Source organism: Lissotriton helveticus, chromosome 2_1 (genome assembly GCF_964261635.1).
Source record: "Lissotriton helveticus chromosome 2_1, aLisHel1.1, whole genome shotgun sequence".
NCBI classification, from domain to species: Eukaryota; Metazoa; Chordata; class Amphibia; order Caudata; family Salamandridae; genus Lissotriton; species Lissotriton helveticus.
This window is the reverse complement of record NC_136059.1, coordinates 1,961,884,613-1,961,902,568: the sequence shown is the minus strand read 5'-3', so window position 1 is coordinate 1,961,902,568 and position 17,956 is coordinate 1,961,884,613. Positions and strand designations below refer to the sequence as shown.

At 41.3% G+C, this 17,956-nt stretch overlaps 1 protein-coding gene across 2 annotated transcripts in view; it reads right to left on the bottom strand.

The window, feature by feature from the left end:
- ARHGAP10 (Rho GTPase activating protein 10) overlaps window positions 1-17,956 on the bottom strand; it is a 998,059-nt gene that overhangs the window by 690,403 nt on the left and 289,700 nt on the right. For both annotated transcript variants that reach the window (XM_078676901.1, XM_078676902.1), the window contains exon 2: window positions 10,651-10,746. In XM_078676901.1, coding sequence (XP_078533027.1) covers window positions 10,651-10,746 — 96 coding nt within the window. The remainder of the gene's footprint in view (window positions 1-10,650; window positions 10,747-17,956) is intronic.

The window sequence follows — 17,956 nt, the reverse complement described above, 5'->3', positions numbered from 1 at the left end:
GACAGAAATGGGTAGACTTGACGCCCCAAGCTGTACCTGGGGATGCGGGTGGGAGGGCACCTTCCTCAACATAATATGGGATTGTCCAAATATATTGGGAGGAGGTGATCTCCTGCATGCGAGAGGTTCACTCTCTAACGACGCAGAGGTCGACACAGTGGTGTCTCTTGAATAGTTGGAATGAAACCAATCTTACAAGCATAGAACGTCTCTGGATGACACTAGGATTTATAGTAGCTAAATGAAACATAGCTAGATTATGGAGCGCCCCAACAGCTCCTAGGATGAATGAATGGGAAAGTGACATGGATTGGTGCTTAGTGGCTGAAAAAAACATATGAGAGATGGGGCCGCCCAAACAAATGGTCGAAAATCTCAGGGAAATAGAACAAATATTGAGGTATGTGATGAGCGCCGATACCAACATCAAGACAAAGAAATCAGTTGGTAACCGCCTGAAAGATGGGGGTCTTGGAGAAGTGATCAATAATGTCTTAAGAACTACATGGTCCTGTAAACATGGATACTATACCTCAGTGCTAGCTCCACAGCATGTAACATGGTACTAAATGTGCACTGATTTTCCTGATTGGCTTTTGTTTTGTTTTAATTTGTTTCAATAAAAAGATTTTATTTTATTTTTTTAATACAGCACGGGTCATAATGATTGCCTTTGGAATTCAATCTAGTCTGTATGCTTATTCTTTAGTCCATTGCTTCACAGCTAGATTCTTGCTACACAAACACTGCTACACATTGTTCAAAAAGACTCTAACCATTTGAATAGCCATGGTGATGTCTTTGCAGGCTTGAGATAACTTTGATACCACTATCAGGATGGATGCAGGATGTTCAGAGACAGGCAATTCTATTATGAAATGGAAGATCTGAAAATAGGAAAGGGGTTAATAAAAAAGAAAAAAAAAAGAAAAATTTTGTGAAGCTTTTATTGGTGCTTTTTCTAGTATGTGGCAAATTCTTGGTCACCAACGATAGAAACGTAAAGATTCATGTGGATATTTGAAAGTCTTTCAGTGTCAAAGAAAGAAACTGTACGGGGGGGTCAGAAGAATGCTATCCTATATGTTTTGTGTCTGGTGAGTACCAAGTTTTAGAATACATTGATGAGACATTCCTATCAATCAGTGGATTGTGTGTTTTCAGGTAAATTTTCCCCACAATTGGCACTACTTTTATTGAGTTTGAAAATGGGACTGTTGGATATTTGCACTTTTGGCAGGGTCACGCTGGCGTTTTTGCCTTTTTTGCTGAACCTTATTTTTGGTGGCCATAGAACTCTGTGCAATTTACTTCTGCTAACCAGTAGTAAAGTACTTGTGCTCCTCCTTTTAACATGTTGTAATTGATATACAACTGACTGGCATATTTAACTTACCTACTAGTCCATATTATATTGTACAAAGTGTACCCTGGCCTGCAAGACAAATGTCACTAATGGGCTGTAGCAACTATTGTGCCACCCACAGCAGTGACCCAGCAAACCTATCTGCAGACCTACTATTGTAGCCTGGCTAGGCAGTTTTAAACTGCCAATTTGGTCTGTCAAAATAAACCTTTTCTGGCAAGTCAAAACCATATTTTAAATATTAATAAGTCGCACCCCTAAGTAGGTCATGATATTTAAAAGTAGGGCATGTAAAGGTTTACTGTTCCGCATATTCTTACAGGGAAAAGGCCCAAAAGATATGTTCACTGTAGCAAGGCTGACTGCTCTATAGGAAAATGCTGTGTTACAATATCATATCTAATTATGCTAAATTTGGTTCCAAAGCAGATAGAAAATAAATGTAGGACTCTTTTTAAAAGCTATTCAAAATCCAGTTTAATGGAAAAATCTAATTTTAACTGTTAAGATAAAGGTACTTGTAGAAAATTAAATGTTTCCTGCCTGAAGTCACTGGACGCCTATCTGCATTTTGCTTCGCCACTTCTTCCAACCAGTAATTGGAATTTAAATACGTGTGAACTTGCTCCAAGGACAGGGATAAAATGCCTTGGGTGTGGGGAGGTGGTGTTGTGCCCTCAACAGGATGGCCTGTAGGCTGGACCCTGGAACTTGGTCAACTTCAAAGAGGTCTAATCTGTAATGAGCAGATGCAGCTAACACCCAGGCCTGCACCCTTCTGTAGTCCCCGCAGCTGCACTGACCCAAATCACAGAGGCCTCTTGTTGACATCTCAGTGTCAACTCCTGCTTGAGTGTCAAGACATGCTTGACAGGTCTGCAGGGGTTTACATATCACACTTAGGAAACACTTCATGTGGCAAGAGGCGGATGTCAAAATAATTCTGGTTAATCTGCGGTCTGGTTGCGAATGAACCCTGCTTTGCTCTACTCGACGTCTATCTCTCAGTTTCTTGGGGGAACAGAGACTGCCTCAAACTGGATTTTGGTTTTCGATGTGGGAGCACACTAGGATTACCATAGTCCTCTCCCCACACATACTTCCGAACCTCATAGCCCAGGTTTAGTGTGGTTAAAGACAGCACCATTTTAAAAATACCCAAAGTGAGTAGGGTTAGCCCCAGGTACGTTTACCCAGTTGGTTAGAGCATGCCCAGGGGTAATTCCCACCCACTAGCTTGTGCCAGGCATAAATGTGACGTTTCCAGGCACCTGCTTATGAACACTCCTGGACCTAAGGAAGATCAGAAAAGGACTAAACCGTCTGTCTGCATCTTGCTCTCTTTCCAATACACAGGTCAAAGAAATTAACTCCAAGGGTCATAAGGCTTACTACCTGTTCAAGTTACAGGGATACAACAAGCTACAAGAGGTCATTCCTGAGGCTGCCCAGCTGATGAGTGGCAAGTGGGCTTGGACTTGACTCCACCTGACACATGGTGAGTCTCTAAGTGCCTCTCGGAGGTCTTGGGGTGGGGGCTTTTTAAATGTACACTTGTGAAGAATTGAGATTTTAAGGGCTAAAATCAGAAAGTAAAGTCTTTGATCAAGGCAAACCTGGTTAGTGTATCTGAACCGCGTTGCATCGCAGTCAGGGTCAAATTGTACTAGGTCTCAGTCTACCGCGACTGTGGACTATCACTGGTACTTTGGGCTATTTTTAATTAAACTTTTTTTTTAAATTATACTTCTAGTTGCACCAAATGGATTCCTGTGATTTTGTTTATAAAATGTTACATTTTTTTCTAATTTGATGAGGGTTTTTATTACTTTTCATTAGGGCTTTATTACTGTTTTGATACTGCGAAAATACGTTGCACACTGCCTCTAAGTTAAGCCTGTTTGCTCTGTTGCATCATTACCAAGGGGGTGAGTTTAGGTTTATTTAATGACTTTAGGGGTTCATCCTGACATGGGTCGTGATTTTTACTTGAGGTGGGTACTTAACCTTCCTCAACTAATAACCTAGTTTCTTACAGTGACCATCTCTCAATAATCCAACAAACAGTGCAACGGGATTTGGTGCAAGACATTAAACCCGTCTGAGATAAACACCAGGGAAAACATCATCAGGCAGAGCTACATAGTTGCTATAAAGAAGTCTTTGTTTGTAATTGTGCAAATTACAGCATGCATGCTGTTTTAGCAGCAGAACACTGCTTTGTGTTGGAGGAGATTATTTATACCTTTGCAAGTATACATCCTCTTTCATAACTCTCCATAATCACAGAGAATTTCCTTTTAAATGAAGAACAGTTTTACTGAGTCATATAAATCAGTCAATTCTTAAACAACATCTGTGATTACAGAGGATAACACAAGAGATGGCTAAGCTTATTATCTGCGGGGAGAAGATAGCGGCTAGCAGCAGTAGCTAGTCGGGAGGCTCCGCGACTCCGATGGCATTTCTTGCAGCGTCTCTCGGCGTTTCCTGCGGCAGAACATTTCCCCGAGCTACGGATAATGCTTAAAACAATTCAGACATTTGCGTTGTAAAAACAAGGCTTCTTACCGGTTGTGATACGGCGTTTGGTACACCGCGCGGTACTGGGAGAGATCTGGGAGAGATCTGACAGCCTGTCCCTCGGCAGCCTCTGGCAGAACGTGGGGCTCCGCGGCGCTCCGCAGGGCAAGTCACACACTCATTGGAGTTTTTCGTGTTTCTCGTTTCTTCTTGGATTGGCAAGCTCCCGGGGCAAGTTCCTGGTGGATAGGAGGACCTGGCTGGAGCAGGCAGCAACACCGGGGCGGAGGTCGCCATTTTCGGCGAGGGTCCACCATCCCCGCACGCAAAAAAGGAGGTGAGGAGGCTTCAAGATTTTACTGTGGAAGGCGGGGGGACCCAATGGTTTAGAGCAGCGGTAGAGGTCAGGAGAGGGCGTAGTGCAGTTTCCAGAATCTCACATGCAGGTAGAGGCAGAGGGGTAAAATACACATATGGACTACAACTCCCAGAATCCACCAGGGTAGAGAGTCAAAAACCAAATCAGCTTGATAGTATTTCACCGACTGGAGCAACAGAGGAAATACTTGATGTAAGAAGTGATTTACAAGGTCCACACGGTTTAAGATATTGTTTAAGAAGCAGGAAGCAAGACGCAACGATTCCCCAATGCTCAAAATGTTCAGCTCCGGGGAAAAAGGATATAACACTCCCAAAAAATAAGGTGCCGCTTTCTATAAATAAACCACCCCTCTCCACTAAAGCTAAGGGAAAATCGAAGAAGAGGAAAGATGGTTTAAAAAATTCACCCCTTGAAGTTGTTAAAAGTAAAATAAAGCCCCCTCCGTCACTCAAACAGTAGTTTAAGGTAATACCTCCTATTCTGGCGCTAAAACCATTAACCGAGGGTCTTACTTGCGCAGACTCTAATTTTTTAGAAGGCTTTCTGAGCCCGAACAGATATCAGCCCTTAGTGATCCAGGAAGTTATAACGGATATGCAGAGCGCAGGGATAAGTGACAACCTCCCTAGTACACAAAGCGGCTCAGCAGCAGTTAGCGAGGAAGACTTATTTTCTAAGGAAAACAAGGACTCCCAGTTAATCATGGAGAATAAGATCCAGGTCTGTCCAGATTTAATGCCGGATAGCTTGGGTGTTGAATTATCGGAAGAAGATGAAGGTGATAAGATCCCGAATGATCAGTCGGTGTTGCTAATCCTGCAGTCATTAAGTCAAGAAATGAGGAATGGGTTCAAGGTCTCTCAGAAAAATCAACAGGAAATTAAAACGTACTGCGAAAAATTAGAGGAAACATTTGAGACATTAGCCGCTAGAACGACTGACCTAGAAGCCACAGTCACAGACCTGAAAAAGTTAACCTTGCAACACACAAAGAAAATAGACGATATCAGACAACGAGAGCAGGGTTACCAGGAAAAACTGGAATCAATAGAAAATGCTCAAAGGAGAAATAATCTTTGTTTGCTAAAAGTACCAGAAGGGGCAGAGGGGGAAAACATCGCTGAGTTTGTAGCTAAATTAATCAAACAAGCCACAGCAATTGAAATGTCAGAGCAGGATATAATCAAAGACATACAGAGAGTACACAGAGATCCATATAGATTAAGACCAAATAAAACGAGGCCAAGAAAGATTCTGATCCATTTTCTAACATACTTTCTGAAAGATGAGATTCTCAACATGGCTTTAAAGAGCAATTCCTTTTCAGCAGAGGGGATCACTTTTCAAATTAGATCAGACGTCTCCTCAATCACGGCGTCCAGACAGTGGGAGCTGGGGAAGTTACTTGACCCATTTAGACAGCAGGGCGCAGCGGCACAGTTGCAGTTCCCGGCATCTTTAAAGATCATGCATTAAAATAAGATGAGAGTATTCAAAAGAGTGGAGGAAGCCGAACATTTTCTACAACTAATCTCAGATTCTGCTCAGGAGGCTTGGGTGGTGTAAAACATCAGTTTGTTTTGGAGTTCTGAGCGCCTAAATAACTCTTTCACTCTATTTTCCCTGCAGCTGAAGCGTAGATGTCATATAGGTATACAGGTGGATAAGAGAAGGGAAATTAAATCATATATAAGAGATACAAAATATATCATATAAATATGTAAATAGTCGTCTGAAGTCAGGAGGGGAGCCTCAAGGACAGAGTAGGGCCGAGAAGAAGAAGGGGGTTCTCCAGGGGAGCACTAGGGAGGGTAAAGGGGAGGGTTGGGGGGAAGGTATGCACTGGGTGGGGAGCATATGGGAACAAAAACACAAAAAAATGTCCGATTCGCCTAATTGTTGTATTATATCACATTTTCCATCTCAAAGAAGAAATGGCACCGTCTAAGCTAACCCAGGATACATATTTAAAGGTTTTAACGTGGAATATAAATGGTTTAAGGGTAGTTCATAGACGAGACAGGATCTTTCAATATCTGAAAGATGCACCAGAGCAGGTCTTTATACTCCAGGAAACCCATCTCACAGAGGAAGAGTTGAGGGAAGTCTGTAGCAAGAAAAAATGGATCCAAGAGGTGGTTTGTACCTCTCAGCAACTAACCATAAGAGGGGTAGCTATCCTGGTCAAAGCGAACCCAGTCATAGCAGTAGATAAAACTAGAGTCGACAAAAAGGATAGATGGGCTATAGCTACGATCAAATTCCATTCCCATAAATTTACTGACACGGGGTACTACGGCCCGAATTCAGACAACCCTCACTCACTTAGAGAAATGTTGGAAGAGCTGCTAGAGTTCAAGGATCCCCTAATTTTAACGGGAGACTTCAATCTGGTCCTGGATCCCCAAATGGATAGGACATACAGAGATAGTTTTATGTACAACTCCAAAACAAGGACTTTTTTGGTAGACGCTATGCGTCAGCTAGGGTGGATAGATATCTGGAGAAAAAAATGGGTATCAAAAAAGGAGTATACATTTCATAACAAGAGATTAGGCTACAAATCAAGACAAGACTTTTTTTTAATTGCAGAGGAGCTCGAGGACAAGGTCAAGGAGGTTAAACATCTAGGTGGCCACCTCTCAGACCATTCTGCTGTCTCTTTAGTGTTAAAGTTCTCGGGACAGCAACATAGGAAGAGGTGGACTTTGGACCGAATTATCATGTTAGAGGACGATGTGACAAAAATATTGATAGAGGAGTCAGAGAGCTTCTTTGAGCTGAATGTAGGCACCGTCCCAATTGTAGTTGTTTGGGACGCTTAAAAGGCCTGCTTGAGGGGGGTGATCCTGGCTATTCAATCTACCAGGCAAAAAAGATTTAGTGCTAAAGTATCTGCAATAGAAGTAGAAATAGCCAGGTTAGAACAAGATCTACTAGCTCAGAAACATAAGTCCGAACCATCTCTTATACAAAAATTAGCATTCTGTAAATCTCAATTCGAAGAAGTTTTGGATGTTAGCCTCAGGAAGCGGTGGCAAGCTAGCTCTCTGGCCCATTTCGAATATGGGGAAGTGAGTGGGAAGCTGTTGGCTTGGAAAACAAAAAAAGATCAATCTAGGAATAAAATTAAAGAGGTGCTGTCAGATATCACGGGCCAGATCACAGAAAACGCTTCCGACATAGAAGCAGCTTTTTTTAACCACTTTGAACAAGTGTATCGTGAGGATCTGTTTCCCCACGATGCCTCAATTCAAGCGTGGCTGGAGAAGTATGCAGTTCGGAGAATTGAGAATGAAGCAGCTAAAAATCTAGATGGTAAGATAGAGCTGAGGGAAGTAGTTGCTGCAGTTAATACAAGCAAGAAGGGTAAGGCTCCAGGTCCTGATGGGCTGCCAGCAGAGATTGATAAAGTTCTGTCCCAAGTCATCGCTCCAATTCTCTGCAGACTGTTTTCCTCTATCTATGACGAGGGAGGAAATATCCCCTCGTCATGGAATGAGGCAACTGTGGCGCTAATTCTTAAATCGTCTAAACCTAGGGTACTATGCGAATCTTATAGGCCAGTCTCTCTGCTGAATCTCGATTATAAAATCTTCGCCGGGATTTTAGCAGAGAGACTAAATGGTGTTGCGGATAAATTGGTGCATGGGGATCAGAAGGGGTTTGTTAGAGGTCGTTCTATTCAGAATCTGATCCAAGCATTAGTGGGAGCTATAGATACAGCATCTATATATATATTGCCTTTGGCCATTATCACGCTTGATGCCGCCAAGGCATTTGACCGCGTTAATTGGGTCTATCTAAGTAGAGTACTGGAAAAGTGTAATCTGGGAAAAAATTTCTGTAGAGCCATATCTTCAATATATCAGCACCCCACAGCTATAGTATTGATTAACGGGAATCTATCAGCACCCATTTGTATTAAGAGAGGGACAAGACAGGGACGTCCCCTTTCTCCCATGCTTTTGAATTTCATATATTGAGTCCCTGACCGAGAAGATCAAGCAAGATGCGAGCATTGTGCCTTTTAATTTTAGGAACTGGGTAAAAAAATTGTCATTCTATGCGGACGATATGATGATATACACGTCAGATCCAGTACGGATAATTTCATTAATATACACTGCAGCAACTCAGTTTGGTCAGCTCTCTGGAAATCAGATTAACCAGACTAAAACAGAATGTATGCTCTGGAATGTGGAAGCTCCGCTCTCTATATCAAAACACGAGATAAGATATCTAGGAGTTCAAGTCACCCAGGAATATCGCAAAATTAACGGATAGAAATCTAGATAAAGTGAACAAAGAAATCACTGAGTCATTAAAGGGTTGGTCTCTGCTTCCCCTTACACTAATTGGAAGAGTGAACATTATAAAGATGATGCTTCTTCCCAAATAGATTTTTCTGTTTCAGAATATACCCCTAGCCTTTAATGAAGCGAAGCTTAAACAAATTCAAGCTAAATTTAACTCCTTTGTATGGGCTTCTAAGGGAATTAGGATTTCGTGGAGGAAATTGAGCAGAAAAAAAAGCAAAGGTGGCTTGTGTGCCCCGGATATGAAGATCTATGCATGGACTCTTCTACTTAAAGCAGGGATTCTGCTTTTTAATTGCCCAGACAGATCAGAAGTAGGCATAATGTTTAAGGAAATGCTGGTAGGAATCCAAGGGGGATCCAGTGGTTTCCTATACAAATATGGGGACCCACGCTTCTTTAAAAAAGTGCGATTGAAGATGCTGAGAGACATGGCTCTTACTTGGGCTAGGGTAAGGAAGGCCCTGAAACTCACATATTATACAGCCAAGTCTCCTATATGGGACTCTCCTGGTTCTCCGGAGTGGACTAAAGACAGTCTCGCAAAGCCGCTGGCAGACGCGGATATTAAGTACTGGTATCAGTTAATGCCTGAAGGGTCGATTATATCTTGGGAAGAGATTTCCAATGTGACTAAAAATAGCTTATCTAAGTTTAAATACTTTCAAATAAGGAGCTGGAGCCAGGCTGTAGGATCACAAGTAGGAACAACCAGCGTCTTAGAAGATCTGCTTCAAGGGAAGAACAGGAAGATAAAGACAGCAATCCTTTACTGGGCCATTTTGGAAGCAGAAGACGGCGACTTCACCTTGCCAGCTCATCTGTGGGGAGAACAGGTTTCAGACGCCGATTTGGAGAAGTCATGGCAAGTATCTTTTGACATACTACATACTACAGTTTCTCCCGCCAATTTAAAACGCAATCATTTCTTTTCTCTTCATAGAGTCCCCTGCTAAGCTTTCTAAATTTGCGAAGAATAGTATTCACTGTTGCCCAAAATGTAAGATGGAAAAGGCAGATGATATTAACATGTTCTTAACATGTCCGGTCTTGCATAATTACTGGTGTGCGGTATCTGAAGGTATGGGAAGTATGTTGAAGCTAAACATACAGGTTAGTACTTTACTTATATTTTTTGGTATTTCCTTGAATTTTGAATCACTCTCTCGAGATGTTAATAAATTGTTGTTCTACTTAATTATTTTAGCTCGAAGAGAAATCTGTAAATGGTGGATAAAAGATACCGAACCAACATATTTAGACTGGATTAATTCAATTAAGTACACCCTGAAATTAGATAGCACAAATTGGAAGAGCAAAAAACATTTCTGGACACCGTGCATTTCCTGGCTGGATAAACTTTAAGAACAAGGTCCAATGAATATGCCTTTTTGTGGATTGATGTACCCTAAGATCAGTTCCATGGTGGTTAGTTAGATGAACTGAATTGATTATTATGTCAGTTGGGTATCTACAAAAAGTGCCTCCAATAAGATCTTCGAGGTTTGTAAGCTCTCTGGGGTACAATTGCTATCAGTGGATGGCAATGGTTGAACGAACTTTGAGAATATCTTTGGCATATGAGGACTAAAAAAAGCTTATTATCTGCAAAAAGCATGTATTCTGACTATGACGCCTTGCATTTAATGTAAGATACACTTAATATTATTTCAAAATCTTGCTGTAGATTAAATAATGTGGTCATATATGACAAAAGTAAAAATGTAATCACTCAAACAGAAATGTTGAGCTAAACTTCACAACAAATGGAAAAAATATAAATCTGAATTCCTGAATAATTTACAAAATACGTTAAAAGAATATTCAGTAAATCTTTATGAAATCTGGGTTCTGAAGCAGGCTTATAATAAAGCAACACAGCAAAAGTAAATAACTAAAAGACCTATACATTAATGGTTGGCTCTTCAATAGTGAACCATAAATTCGGCTAAGGTTGTGAAATAGGTATGAATACACAAAATGTGCTTTTCGGTCTCAAAATACATAGCTCACTGTATACTTTAATAAGGGGCAGTTTTAATACAATCATCCATACGCACCTATACATCTTTCATCATCTGTTTCAGCATCACCAATAAATTCAAATTTAAATTCTTGAAGCGAGTGGGCAAACCGCCTTTGCGCAGCAGATAGATCTGTAAAGAAAAAAGTGGAAGTTTTATCCAATGCTACTATTAGTCATATATATCATCACTTCTAATAACAGAATGTAAAAACTGATATGGTGTGAAAAGGGAACATTTGTCTTGATTCCAGGAGAAGCGCTCGTTGTTTCTTATAACAGCACTCAATAATACAAATGTGCTAAAAGAACCAAGGCTCTTGGTTTAAATCAACACAATTCCATAAGTACCTCTGGTTTTCCTTACAACATCAGTCCTGAAACTAGCCTAACTCATTTCCACTTTCATGAAGAATTTACGGTTTTGCATGCTGATAAAATGAATGTGCCGTTTTTTTTATGATGCCTCAATACTGTTATAATTAGAGACTATTCTCAAATTAAAAGCAAATCCTATAGCTTGACATAACCTATAGCCACATTTGGCTTCATCGTTTAGCATAATACTGTCACCGTCCTTCATGGAGCACAGTTTTTATTGTAATTTTAGAGTATTTGTATGCATAATGATTATTTAGGCCAGCTAGTTGCTGCCTGATTTGCAGTGTTTTCCTGAAATAAATGTATAAGATAGTAAAACTAAAGCAACAAGCAGTGACGAATAGTTACAGAAATAGTGATTGCCCTTGGCAAGCAGCTGCCATTTTATAAAATTCCATGGTATTTCTACTTGATGGAAAGAGGAGCTGGTCATCCGCCCACATGAAGGCCCTCGAATGAAATGAAATAATTCAAAATAGGAGGACGTTCCACAAAATATTGCAACACTTAGAATGTTTTTCATGCCTATTTCTCAACCCAGAAATTTGGCATAATGGCCACAAAGATAGTTATTTATGAAGGTAACTTTAATGACAGATGATGCACACAGATTCAAAATTATGCCCCATTTGGGTGGTTCAAAATATGATAGATATCTATACTGACCATATTATATAAGGAGTAGGGTAGGAACATACTTGTCAGTACTCACATAATAGCAACCACTGGAACCAAACAATTAACCCTTTGAGCCATCACTTCAAAACACATAAGGCGGTCATGTAATGTCTTCTTTGGGTATCCTGGAAGTGCTCCCTTAGGCAAGGAGATCATTGAAGAGAATTTGTTAAGTGAAACAGGACAGAAGGTTAATGTTCGAAATACTGGAGAGCCTGAAACACATCCAGTAGACGAAGGGTTAAGTTTCTGCTCTAGAATTCTACATGAATGATCGTAGGTCTCACATGTCAACCATTACGGAGCAAGGAAGATCAGGTTGTAATGCTTCTTGGGAAGCAGAACCTTTTCACCCAACGTGGCCAAGTGTGCGTTGGATTCTCTATATGGAAACTCAAAACCAAAAATCTCCTACTAAGCAGCAATACTTTATACAGCACATGTGGCCTTCAAGAGGTCGTACAGCTTCTGACATGTTACCATCTGGGTTACTGAGCCTTCTACTGTTATGTTCTTCAAGTGTACACACACACAGCATTCTGCTGTACATTTGGCTAGGTGTGTGCTATATAGATTCCTATGAGCATGCAGAAAAACCCAATGCCTTCAACCAAGCAGTAATACATGCTATGCACATGTGACAACAAACGCACCAATTACAACAGAACATATTAGATAGAACTCGCTACTTCCCCCAAAAGCATACATAGATGCAATGTTGTTGGTTATCATGGTACCCAATAGAAAGTGCTTTTATCACTTAACTATATTCTCTACACAGCATCTCTTCAACCACACATAAAATGCATATTTTTCAAACAGTTCATTTTATTTCTGAAGAAATTAATGTTTAAAGACAGTGGTTCTGACATTTTTTCCATCAACCCTTTTGACAAATTCTTCTTTAAAAATGTTTATCAGTTTGAAAACAACAATCTACAGAAAACCATTATTGATTTATAATTTGTTTTTTGATGTTTTACAGTGGAGTTTCACTCACTTAAATCCCCATTCATTTAGGGGGTTTCCCTTACCCTCTACCCCTTTCCCCTCCTTTCTTTTCTTTGACATCCCCTTCATATTCTTTTTTTTTATCTATTGGGGTTTTATATTATATAATTATAAAACCACATAAAGTGATGACAGCGATTACGTTCTAATTGCCACCTTTTTGGTTTGGTAATCATGATCTCTGTGCCATGTGTCTCAGACTGTCAGCTCAGAACAGTTCGGTATAAAGAATAACTCAGATTGCATGAGACAAAGAAGCACTGAATACATACACAGACTGTATAATACTCATCACAGTTTCCACACAACCTTGATTTGTCTGCCTGTGGGGAATCAGATTGTTGCAGGAGACGTGATCTGAGCGGGCAAAATGTCTTTGGGTCTAGTTGTGGGTGGCATGATTCAGTTCTATTGAAAATATAGAGAAGAGAGAGGCATCTGGAAACAAGTTCTCTAGCAATGCTACTATGAAATCTTCTATGCTCCCCATTCAGGTGATGTCTTGGAAACCCAGAATGTACAGGGTGTTACGACATGACCTGCCCTGCAAGTCTTCATTTTTTGCCTTAGATGGGAGCTAGATGATTTTCCATGTTTAGCAATGGCTCGCCTACATTTCTTGTCACACGTTACATGTGCAAGACTCTCTGTTCTTTTGTATTCATGTGGACACCCGGAATGTCCATGCGTTCTTTCCTATAGATTTGACAGGGTGTCTATTTTGGCATCAATGGTTCAGAGGCTCTACGTCATATTTGTCACAATTGCTCACAAATCGCGGCCGGTGTGGGTCTGGGTGCAGGGTTTGTCCTGTCCCATTCTTTAATGCCCACACATCATGCAGACTCCCACTTTACCCCCTTTTAAACAAAACATTACCTTTGCTATTCTCCTACCTCCTCTACTTTTCTCTCCATCCTCTGCATCCTCCCTTACTTCTGTCTTACCTTTTTCTTGATGATATACCCATTTTTCAGAAAAATATACTATTTGTTGAGGAAAATGTATTTTTTCATTTTGGCATTTCTACAACAAGAAATTCTGCCAACCTGATTTCATCAGACTATCTTCATGTTGGACAATCGTCAAAATTTCAGTATACCGCTAGTCATTTTGTTAGTGAACTAGACACTTAATAATTCTCTTCTAACCATATAATCATACAAAACCAATGGAAGAAAATCCCAGAACTAGAGGAAAAAGCATCTTATTTAACACAGTGCTTGAATGCCATACTAATGGTAGAAGGACCTATAATAAATGATGAAAGTTTAACATTTTTAGAACAAGCATTAGTTTAACAACTATGTAGGGAGTTCAATGCAATAAAAAAACAATTGGATGAATTGGATGGAATCCCAAGTAGAGCCACCATAAGCAGAAACCAGTGGCGGCTCCTCCGGCTATGGCGGAGGAACATTGCCCAACAGGCTCATAGCCAGCACCTGAAAAATAATACAATATCTTACTATTGTTTTATTCTTTAGCTGCTGGCTCTGAGCCAGTGTGTGCAGGGAGGGGCAGGACGGGCCATGGGAGGGAGTAGGAGGAGTGGTATGTGCACTTGTGAGTGCGCATGTCAGTTTGGCCATCCGTTTTAGACCGGCCAAACTGAAATGCGCACTTGCTATCTCCAACCCAGCGGTATTGTACAGGCAGGTTGGAGAAACAGCACAGACTCCATGTGCCTGAGGAAGCAACTTTTCAGCCCACTCATGCCAATACCCACGCTGCACTCATGCTTGAGAGCAGCGTGGGGATTGGATGGGGAGTCTATGATGCTGCCTCAGGGACTGCTGGGTGCAGCAGAGCAGAGAAGCAGTGAGAGGTGAGGTGGCCGTCATCATGAGGTAAGTTTTATTAATCCCCTGTACTCTCCCTCCTGCCCGTGCTCCCCACACCTGCACCTTACTTTTAAATGATATTGGCCACCACTGGCAGCAACAGATTTTGACTAGGCCCGATCTCAGTAGAAATGACGCAAGCAGAAACATCCTCTGTGGGCCTCACTGTGTCAAAATGCAATCAATAAAAAACGTTGTGTACAGAGTGGTAAACAGATTACCCTTACACTTTTGATGTAATTAAGTAGTCCACAACTTAAACATGTAAAAAAAACAGTTGCACTTGTGATATCTCCACAAACATTATGCTCATAAAGAAGTAGAGGAATGATGATTATGAAATCAAACCCCTAGCAAAAAGTGACTAAAACAGTCATAGATACAAGTTCAAACTGAGTTATGAAGTTCTCTCCATTATGAACAATATAAAGATACTTTTGCAACACAAAGATGATGGACGGAATGGAACATTGTCAAACATTCACCCCCAGTCAATTCTAGTTCAGCATTCCGTCCATCATCTTTTTGTGTTGCTATTGTTGCCCTAAGTGGCATGGGTGTGCCCAGACGTAGGTCCCGTGCTTGTTCTGCCACTGGATGCAAGCTAACCTGGGAAGGGTGACACCCTAAAGCTGGTCCCAGGATGCTTGTTTTCTGGTCCAGGAGGACCTGGCCAGGCAGTTCAGGCTGGACTGTTCCCATTGGGCGCCAGGGTCAAAACTGATTTGCATATGGCTGGGTCAAAACTGGGGTGGCATGGTGACCAAATATATTATGAATTTAAACCAGATCTGTGACTGGCGTTGAGTGGTTTACAATGTTCAGCATTCCGTCCATCATCTTTTTGAGTTGCAACCCCCAAATCAGAATCAAGCTGTATCTACGAATAATCAGCATAAAAGTGCATTCACGAGTGGAATGCAAATGCTTCAATCAATCTGGATTCTTGACATTTACTCTGGGTGAGTTCTATCCTTCAATCAGCATGAAATAAGGTTTACAGACGCAATTTAAATTTCTTCCTCTGGCATTTCCACACAAGTTTCCTCAAAACCATCAATGTTCAATCACAGTCAAGATTATCTGTCCCAGTAATCATCATTCATTCATACTTTCGTGAAATTGCACCAGGTAGTTCTGAATTGCGGACTGAAAGAACGGGGTGGTGTCTTGGGTTAAGCCGGGCCCAGCTCTCGCATGGACAGTGTCTTCTGTGGGCTTCCAGTTACCTGGTCACATTTGCAGAGGTAAGGGGGCGAGATGTTTACATCACTGGTCAATTTCAGAGGCTTGAGAATGGCAAGGACGTGGCAGCATGGACAGTTTAGCATCCTTTACTTTTTAAGTGTGTGAAGATACATTTCATTTGCCAAGTTGCTTTTGTATGTAGGTCATCATTCTTGTTCTAGTGGACCAAAGTGCGCCCCACCACTAACTCCATGCATGGATCCCACCCTCCCACCCCCTACGAGCTTAAGACAGCACAGCCCACATTACCCAGTCAACTGTGTTGAATCCCCACTGCCCTCTCCTGCCAGGTCATGAAATTTCCCCCTTCAAATACATTGTTCTCGAGATGAATAGGCCTTGGTAGACCACTTCCCTGGTTGCGTGCCCAATGGTTGGCACTTAATATTTGCAGGAAAATTAAAGGTAGGCCACAGCTGTAATCCCCTATTTAAATGGCAGAGCACCCTGCAACCCATCAATCAATTAAAAGGAAAGGCCCTAAATGCCTGATGCTCCCCTTCTTGGCATTTCAAATGTCTATATGGTAAGCACTGCAAATAAACGCCAAAAAACAATATATGGCAACCAGAAATTATATGATAGGAGCAGGGTAAAGTTGCACTAAACTCCTTTACCGGAAAATATTACAAGCAGTAATGCACAACCGAGATGATCACTATCAAACTAGGTGCATTAAGTAGCACAAAAGACAAATCATAATAAACTTTTATTGTAACCGTCAGGGTTTCTACTCTGCCTTTCACTGTTGAATAGAAAACAGAACAAAGCATTGCCAAACCTATTTACATTTTTAACATTTTAAATAGCAGATCTTCAGAGCAGTGCTGCACACCTTCAGCCACACTTATTGTCATTTTGAGGGGTGAAAATCAGATAGGAGATCATGGCTCTTGAAATGGAAGACCTCAGAGGGGCAGTCAGTGAGGGGGCTGCCACTACACTGCTGCAACGGGGCACGGCCTAGACTCTTTATCCCACCAGGACGATCTCTGCTGCAGCTTGTGTGGCCCCAACTTAGTACACACAGGGGTGAGTTCCTGTGTATCCGTAGGGGAACCTCGGTATCTCCTTATCAGTCTCTCTTGGAGTTCCAGGGTGTACTATCTAAGGACGTCAATCTATAGGAGTATTTCTCCTCCTGCCACGAATAGATGGGCTCTACCGGCTTGGACACGGCCTTCAAATAAACCCCTCCGTTCTTTGGCCGACTCTGGTGGTGTTTAGTGGCAGACCGTTTTTCTTATCCAACCGCTTGGCTGCTTTCTACTCTCATCACGCCTTGTGACAACTTCTTATGTTACTTTATATCCGGATGTCCCTGGATCCTAGTTGTTGTTGGATTGACTTTATGTAAACTCAGGCACTTCTCCTTTTCTCCTTGCCATTGTATCACACTGAGCCCGGAAGAAGGTGAGACCCATCAATTGGGGTCGGACACCGAAACGCGCGTTGGTGCTGGAGTCCTCTGGTACTTATGTCTCCCCCAAGACTACTTAGCTGTGGCATTTATTGAAAATGTTAAAGATAAATTCTGTTAATCACTTTGTCTCATTCAATGAAATGATATTATGATAGGGTGAATGATTCCACGTTAATATTATTAAACCACACAGTACATTGTGGTCCAAGACAGTCACCATATTGGTATTAGATTCTGTGGGGGGGTAACCAATGGATATGCTTTGGAGACTGTAGGACATGAATGATTGTTATGTATATGCAAATGAATGAGTATGAATTGGTTTGAGAGAATGAATGGGTTTTAGTACAAGTGTTGTGCCTGGGTTTTTCTTGCACTGCATTGTATAATTATTGAATATTTATCAAGTGTATGTATTATGTCTTTTGCTATTTTGAGCTTTGTTACAATACATTTGATATAATTGATTAAAAGAGATGTTTGAAGTTTGCTAGTACCTTGCAACATGTCTGGTCTTCCTGGCCTCTAGCACACTGTACTGTCTTTCCTGGGGGGGGATGTGATATTGCTGGTTTGGTATTGTATCCATGACTATTAGCATTTTTCATAATACTTTTTCAGGCAGTGGGGTCTGTTCTAGTTGATTACGTGGCCCCAATTTAGTGCCTGGACCAACTGCAGATCATCTCACTCAGTGGGGTTATCCAGGGCCAAATCGCTCCTGGAGACTAAAGTTTACTCTTCACTGGGGTTAGAAA